The 7,268-nt window shown below is 57.3% G+C and overlaps 1 protein-coding gene across 2 annotated transcripts; it reads right to left on the bottom strand.

Annotated features, from left to right (window-relative positions):
- Window positions 1-322: 322 nt before the first annotated feature.
- On the bottom strand, window positions 323-5,621 carry CDX2 (caudal type homeobox 2; the record flags this gene model as incomplete). Of its 2 annotated transcripts, none has more annotated exons than XM_084878694.1 (3): window positions 323-562; window positions 1,682-1,827; window positions 5,081-5,621. In XM_084878694.1, 3 exons carry the CDS (start codon window positions 5,619-5,621, stop codon window positions 323-325), a joined length of 927 nt encoding a protein of 308 aa, XP_084734820.1. The 2 variants fall into 2 exon arrangements, with proteins under 2 accessions (XP_084734820.1, XP_084734821.1); XM_084878695.1 differs by having other exon boundaries at window positions 439-562; window positions 1,686-1,827.
- Between the last annotated feature and the right edge of the window lie 1,647 nt (window positions 5,622-7,268).

The following is a 7,268-nucleotide window of genomic DNA, read 5'->3' as shown; positions in this document are numbered from 1 at the left end:
CGCTGAACGCCTGTCCGTTTAGCCAGTCCAGACAATGCTCCTGCCAGTACCACGTGAAGTCCCAGTGGTCATATTTCCGTCTCCTCACGGATAGAAAGAGTCAGACCAAAAAAAAATGTCAAAATCTGGGACAGTGTCTTCCTTGAGGCCTTCGACCCCGCTTGTATTTGCTCCTGGCCCCATTTTTCCTCTGAGAGAGAGCTGGATAAGTTGGTGTGCGTTTGTGGATGGGAGGGGAGGGGTCTCTCCTGAGGATTCGAGCAGAGTCCATGCTCCTCATGGCTCAGCCTGGAATTGCTCTGCTGCTGCAGGCCACTGTAGGTCACTGGGTGACAGTGGGGTTCAACACCCCCCCAGTCGGGCCCAGAACTCCAGGGACAGGGCCTGGCACGGAGCCTTGCAGGGAAGACACAGGACTCAGGGGCTCCTGGACACTTCTCAGAGGGCCTGGCTGTGGCTGGGGAGGCTGCGCTGTAGGCGGCGGAGGCTGCTGCTGCTGCTGCAACTTCTTCTTGTTGATTTTCCTTTCCTTCGCTCTGCGGTTCTGAAACCAAATTTTAACCTGGAAATGGACAGGTGGGGAAAACAGAAGATGGTAAAGCAGAGAATGTGAGGGGGAGAGGGGTGGAGAACTGGTATCAGCACTAGCATCAACATCTCCCTCTCTAACTAAAGAAATGCCCTCTCTTCAGGAAGGACCCCCAAACCCTGTCCGCCTTTCTTGGGATATCTCCATAACTGCCCGGGAGCCCCTCACGCCCAACTCAGCACCTGAGAGAAGAGCATCACCCCGACACACACTTCACACACACACACACACACACACACACACACACACACACACCCCGTTTCTTTCCAAAGGAACCTTTATCTACAGCTTTACTGGGAGAGCTCAGAGCCTCAGACCCAAGGAAAATAGAAACCACAGGCCCTTGCTGTAACAAGCAAGAGGAAGCCAGGGCTAGAGGGACTTCAGATGACAACCTTTAGCATCTCGAAGCTAAATTAAAAAGTAATAGCCAAAACCGGTTTGGCTCAGTGGATTGAGCATCGGCCTGGGGACTGAAGGGTCCCAGGTTCGATTCCGGTCAAGGGCATGTACATTGGTTGCGGGCACATCCCCAGTAGGGGATGTGCAGGAGGCAGCTGGTAGATGTCTCTCTCTCATCGATGTTTCTAGCTCTCTATCCCTCTCCTTTCCTATCAATAAAAATTTTTAAAAAGTAATGGTCTTCACCTTGGGGCGGAGAGTGAGATTTAATGTGGGCTTCCTGGCTGCGAATGTGGCCTGTTTGTTCTAGGCTATATACCGAGTTTGTGAACCAAGTCTCACCCCTTAGTTTTTATGAGCAGGCACGGTGCTAGAATTCTGAATTAAACTAATACTGTGGAGTTTTTTTTCCTTACATCTCCCAGACACCATCCCCCTGCCCCTCCCCGCGCCCAACGAATAGGAAAAAAAAAAAATATTCAACATCATCCCAAAAGACCACCACAGGTAGAAGGAGCCTTTTTTTTTTCTTTTTTTTTTTTTTCTAGCATTCAGAAGGAAATGCTTCCCGTCTTGCTACTTTCCCTGCCCCAAACTGGGTGGATTCAGCAGCCTGGCTTCTAAATCCCCCACAGGAACAACCCCTTCCCTCGGGCGGTGACCAGTCAGAGAGAGGAGGGCAGTTCGCACCTGCCTCTCCGACAGCCCCAGGGTGGCGGCCAGCTCGGCTTTCCTCCGGATGGTGATGTAACGACTGTAGTGAAACTCCTTCTCCAGCTCCAGCCGCTGATGGTCCGTGTACACGACCCGGTATTTGTCTTTCGTCCTGGTTTTCACTGGAGGAAAAAGGAGTCAGAGCTGAGAACTACAAAGCCCATCAGTCATGGGTAATGACAAACCTCTCTAATCCAAGGGCCATTTCTCTTCCTCACCACCCAGGGGGCCAGGGCTTGTCCTGCCAGTCTGACAAGACCCTCCCCAACAGAGAGCCCTGGGGGCGGGGAGGGGGGACTCTGCAGGGCAACTAAACCAACCTTGGAGTTAAGTGGGTTTAAATTAAAAAACAAAACCTAAAACCTCTACACACAGGAGAAAGCAGAAGCCAGCCACCACTTTGGTGTACCAAATATGTACCGGAGCTGGCTAGGCCCAAAGGGAAAGAGAACAGGACAGAGTCCCAGAGTCCCAGGAATATTCAGATATCCAGGCCAACCAGAGATGAAAGCCCACCTAAAACAGCTTGGATCGTGAGTATGCATTGGTTTCCTCAAGTCACCAGACCACCCCCACACTGGGCCCTCTGGGGGAATTCTGAGCTGGGGTCGGGCACGCAGAAAGCCCCGCCCACTGGGGACAATATATATGCCCGGTGAAACGCGGTTTGGCGTTTCCACTGTTCTTCAATTCCCCATTTATATCTGCCTCAAACTCTGCAGAGTTATCCGGATCAGGGATCTGTAGTCACTGAGTAAGTCAACATATTAAACCTGGGATTGATTGTTTTGCGGAAGAGCCTTGACAAATGGTGCCTCCGTGGTTGGAGCAGACCAGAGCCTGGTGTCTCCACCGCGTCTGCCTGTCCTGGGTCAACCCTCGGCAGAGCCATGGCCAGGTCGGGCCCTCTGGAAGCAGAACTGGTTCAGCTGCCCAGTGCCCAGTCCGACAGAAAGATCTGAAAGGTCTGGGAGCTACTCGAGGTGTTTAATGCCCCGCAGGCCGACTTTGTTCAGGTAAAACCCTTTGCAAACCACAACAAAAGCGCCCTGGGAAGATACAGGCGGATCAGAGGGAGCTCCCCTAAGCTGCTGAAAGCGGAACACAGTCGCAAACAATGCCGGACAAGGCGATCTTATCAAAGAAAAGCCCTTTCAATGCCTTAATAACAACTGCATTCTGTTTGAATTACCACTACTGAGCAAATGGCGGCCCCGGCTTTCATCCCCCTCCCCGCCAGGCGCATTAACATAAACACCGCCCGGCGGGCGCATGTGAATGGGAGCAGCGGCCCCGACCCCGCGCCACCGGGAAGCGCGGGGAGAACTGACACGTCCCGGGGCCCGCCCCGAGGTGGACGCATTCCCACGCGTTCCCGCCTCACAGGCAGTCAGTCGCCCCTTGTCACAGATGAGGAAACTGAGGAACAGACTAGGTCAGGCAGAAAGGACAGGCGCGGCTGACACTGAAGTCAGGCTGGAGCTACAAAACACACCTCCGGGGCCGGGGAGCGGGGCGCAAAGGGGGGGTTCTCCGAGCCCAACTGCCCAGCAGAGACACCAGCCTTCCTGGAGGTGCTCGGGTACTGGATACCCGGGACGGGACGGGTGAAGGCGGTGACCGGGCCCCGTGGCGCTCTGCGGCCCGCGCCCAAGGGCCTGGAGGCGCCCCGCACCCCCTGGGAACGAAGGAGGGCGCTGGGAGAGGGGAGAGATGAGAGGGACTTGCCAGAATTCATTATTGACTGCGAAAGTCACCACCCTCTTTCCGGGCCCTAAAAGAGACAATGGCAAGGCTGGGAAGGTGTATATCAAAGCGGCTGGGCTGAGCACCACCCCCTCGCCCCCTGACAGATGACGCTCCGCAGAGGAGTCCGCCGGCCCGCGGGCCGCGGCCTCCCCGCATTAACATCACAAGGGCGCCCGGCGCCCGCGGCGGCCTCACCACCTCGGCGCGGGACTTCACAGCGGCCTCTCATCTGCTGACCCCTCGGCCTGGGCTCCTTGTCTGCCCTCCTTCTCCCTCCGCTCTGGGCGCTCCCAGGACCCGCCAAAGCCCCCCCCCCCCAAGTCGTCGGGTCTCCGCCTGTTGCGCCCCTGGCAGTCTGTTAAATAAGCCTTAGGGTGCTCACCCTGTTCTGACCAGGACGCCCCCTCTAGGGGAAGGAACCAAACCTCCAGGCTGGTCCTGTGGCCTTCTCCCCGGGCGCTCACACTCCCCCCGAGCGATCCTGGCATGTGCCCAGTGACACAGAAACCGGTGCCCAGAGATAGCCCCCAGCGGCTCTCTGGTCTGCGCGGCTGTAACTGGCTGTAAACTTCTGCGGAGTGACCATAACCTGCTGCGGCCTGGCTGAGGCAGAACGGAGGGAAGAGAAAAAGGCGGAAGTGCAGAGGGCTGCGAAGATCTCATGGAACAAAAAGGAGATGCCCACAGAATCTCCCCCACAAGCTTCCAGACACTGTAAGTGGCAGACCTGGAACCAATGAGTCCCAACAGCCCGGCAAACCTAGGACCTTTGCAGGAACAGCTCATGAGCAAGCACCTGGAACACACACACACACGAACACACACACACGAACACACACACACAAACGAACACACAAACACACACACGCCGAACACACACACACAAACGAACACACAAACACACACACGCACGCACACACGCGCGCACACACACCTGGACTTTTGATTGGGAACAAACCATCAAAGATTCCTGCCTGGAGCAGAGACTAAATCCTCTCCACAGCTTCTCCTCCCTCCTGTGGTTTCTTGCTCTCCTGCTTCAGGTTGAAACAACCCTTTTGCAGATCAAAAGTTCCAAGACCAGGGCGCGCCCCCTTCACCTTAGCTCCTAGAATCAACACCTCCTTTCCAGACACAGAACCTCTCCCGACTTGCTGCAGCTCTGACCCCTTGAGTTAGCCCCGAAAGGCTAGACCTGGCCCCCCAGGGCGCCCGCCTGGGCCCCCAGGCCACCTCTCTTCCTGGACAGTCAGATGCGGAAGGAGGTGTGGAGCGATGGGAGAGAGTCCTGCCCGCAGAGTTGGAGACTCCCTCTTCCAGGTGCCTGGAAGCTGCGCACCGAGCGCGAGCGGAGGCAGCGAGCGGGGAGGACGCGGCTCTCTGGCACAGCCGTGCTTCTCCCCTGCCCTAACTGCGCCCGGTGTGACACAGCATATCCACTCCGACCCCTCCAGCCTGGGCGCTGGAGCTAGGGAGGCCCCGGCCCTCGGGGCTTCCTGGTGTTGTCACCCAGGCCCTCCTTCCTGGCGCGGAGCCCCCGACACCCGGTGCGCACAGGACACGCGGCCCGCCCCGCAGCCGGTGCCCGGGGCCGGCGCCGGGCCACCTCCCCGGGCGCGCGCTCACCTTGGCTCCCGAGGGCCGGCTGCGCCGGCTTCCGCATCCACTCGCACAGGCTCCGCCGCTGGCCGCCGGGGGACAGCTGCTCGGTGGCAGCTGGGGCGGCGGGCCCGGGGGGACCGGCGTTGAGAGTCTGCAGCAATCCCGAAGCGCAGGAGGGCGCGGCGGGCGGATGGTGCGGGTGGTGGTGCGGGTGGTGGTGCGGGTGGTAGTCGGCGGGGCTGCTGTAGCCCATGGCGGCGGCCGGCGAGCCCCCGTTGAGGCCGTGCGCCACGGCGTTGGCCGCCACCGCGGCGCCCCCCGGCGCGTACCCGTTCCAGTCCTCGCGGAGCGGGGCGCCGTAGGCCCCGGGCCAGGACGGCGCCGGGGACTGCGCCGTGTCCAAGTTCGCGGCCGCCGCCGCCGCGGCCGCCACATGGTAGCCGCCGTAGTCCGGGTACTGCGGGGGGCTGACGAAGTTCTGCGGGGCCAGGTTGAGGCCGCCAGAGTGGCGCACGGAGCTGGGGTACATGCTCACGTCCTTGTCCAGGAGGTAGCTCACGTACATGGTGGCGGAGTCCCGACTGCCAGCCTCACCATGCTGCCTGGGGGCGGACGCTGGGGGCCGCCGCCGGAGCGAAAGGGAAAGGCAAGGGACGCCGGAGCCGCGGGTGGCTGCGCCCCGGCCCGCGGTGCTCCGCTGGCTCCGCGCGGCGCTTCTGCCTCTGAGGCGGTCCCTCCCACTGGCCTGTCTCCTCCCTCCCTCCCTCCCTTTCTTACTTCTTTCCTCCCACCTCCTTCCCACCGGGCCGCAGAGGCGGGGAAGACTGGCCACTGGCTGGCGTGCGGAGCCCGGGGCCAAAGGCCTTGCGTGATTAACGAGTGTTTACAGGACCCAATTGGTAATGACACAGACACCAATGGCTGGAGACTTTGAGGCGCAGCGCGCACCCCGCGCACAGCCCCCAAAATATGATTTGCATTTTAAAAGATAAGGGGTGGGGGGCAGCTCTCAAGAAGGCGGCGACTCTATCACAGCTAAATATTCAAACCTTTATTGTTAAGAGCTTCCTCCTTCCAACCGGTGCACTTTAACCTCCAATCACAGGTTCAAAGAATGAAATCAAGGAATCTGAACTTGGGGGCGACAGGGCTGTGTTTATGCATTTGCAGAAAAGGGGAGTTCAAGACGCTCCTTCTGTTCTAAGAGAAAAGGGAAGCCACTGCTGTGATGACAGCGTTCCTAACCTAACCGTGAGGTGAAGAGCGAGCGGAGAAAGTATAGATGCGCAGGTTCCTTCCCTCTCAGAGCGACTGTAAGCCCCAACAACTGTCACCGCTGGTCATTATTTCCCCCAAGGAAACAGCTCCTCCTCCGCGTGAGATACTTATGGCCCGGGCTGCAGGCTGCATCTCCCGTTCATCTAACATTTGGGATTTAATTTAAAGCAATTAATTTTAAGAAATTACATTTAGGACTCAAAAGTCTTAACTAGCCAAAACCGGTTTGGCTCAGTGGAGAGAGCGTAGGTCTGCGGACTGAAAGATCCCAGGTTCGATTCCGGTTTGGGCATGTACCTTGGTTGTGGGCACATCCCCAGAAGAGGGGTGTGCAAAAGGCAGCTGATCAGTAATTCTCTTTCATCAATGTTTCTAACTCTCTATCCCTCTCTCTTCCTCTCTGTTAAAAAAAAATGAATAAAATGTATATATTTTTAAAAGTCTTAATTACAAACCAAATTAGAAATCAAGCTAGTGTAGGGCAGTAATGGAGCAGGCGGGGGTTGTTAGAGTGAGGTACTGGTTACACCGTGTGTTCGTGAAAATTCCACGAGCTACACTTATATGTATATTATACTTAAACACGTGGTTAAAAGTCAAGGAAAGGGGAGCCTAGAATGTCTGCTAATGTGTACCTAGATCCTAAAAGCACTGCAAGGTAGATAAATCATTCTTGAAAGAAAATTGTTTTTCAGTTCCAGGAGATGGGAAGGGAACCTGACCCATTACTAACGACTGCCTCTGCAGAGCTCTGGGTGGGGACGAGTTGGGAAAGGACCTTCCTTGGGTTTTGAAGCACTGTGTCCAAGGACCCAGGGGCTGGAAGTGTGGGCTGTGGGGACCTTGCTGCAGGCCTGGCTGGGGGTCTGCACCTAGAGGGGTGCAGGCCAAGGTGATCTGGTTACTGCACACGCACTTCTCTCGGTTTAGCAAC

This window comes from Pipistrellus hanaki, assembly GCF_964339955.1.
Source record: "Pipistrellus hanaki genome assembly, chromosome: 3".
Lineage (NCBI taxonomy): Eukaryota > Metazoa > Chordata > Mammalia > Chiroptera > Vespertilionidae > Pipistrellus > Pipistrellus hanaki.
Note: the sequence above shows the minus strand (reverse complement) of the source record. Positions and strands in the feature narration are given on the sequence as shown.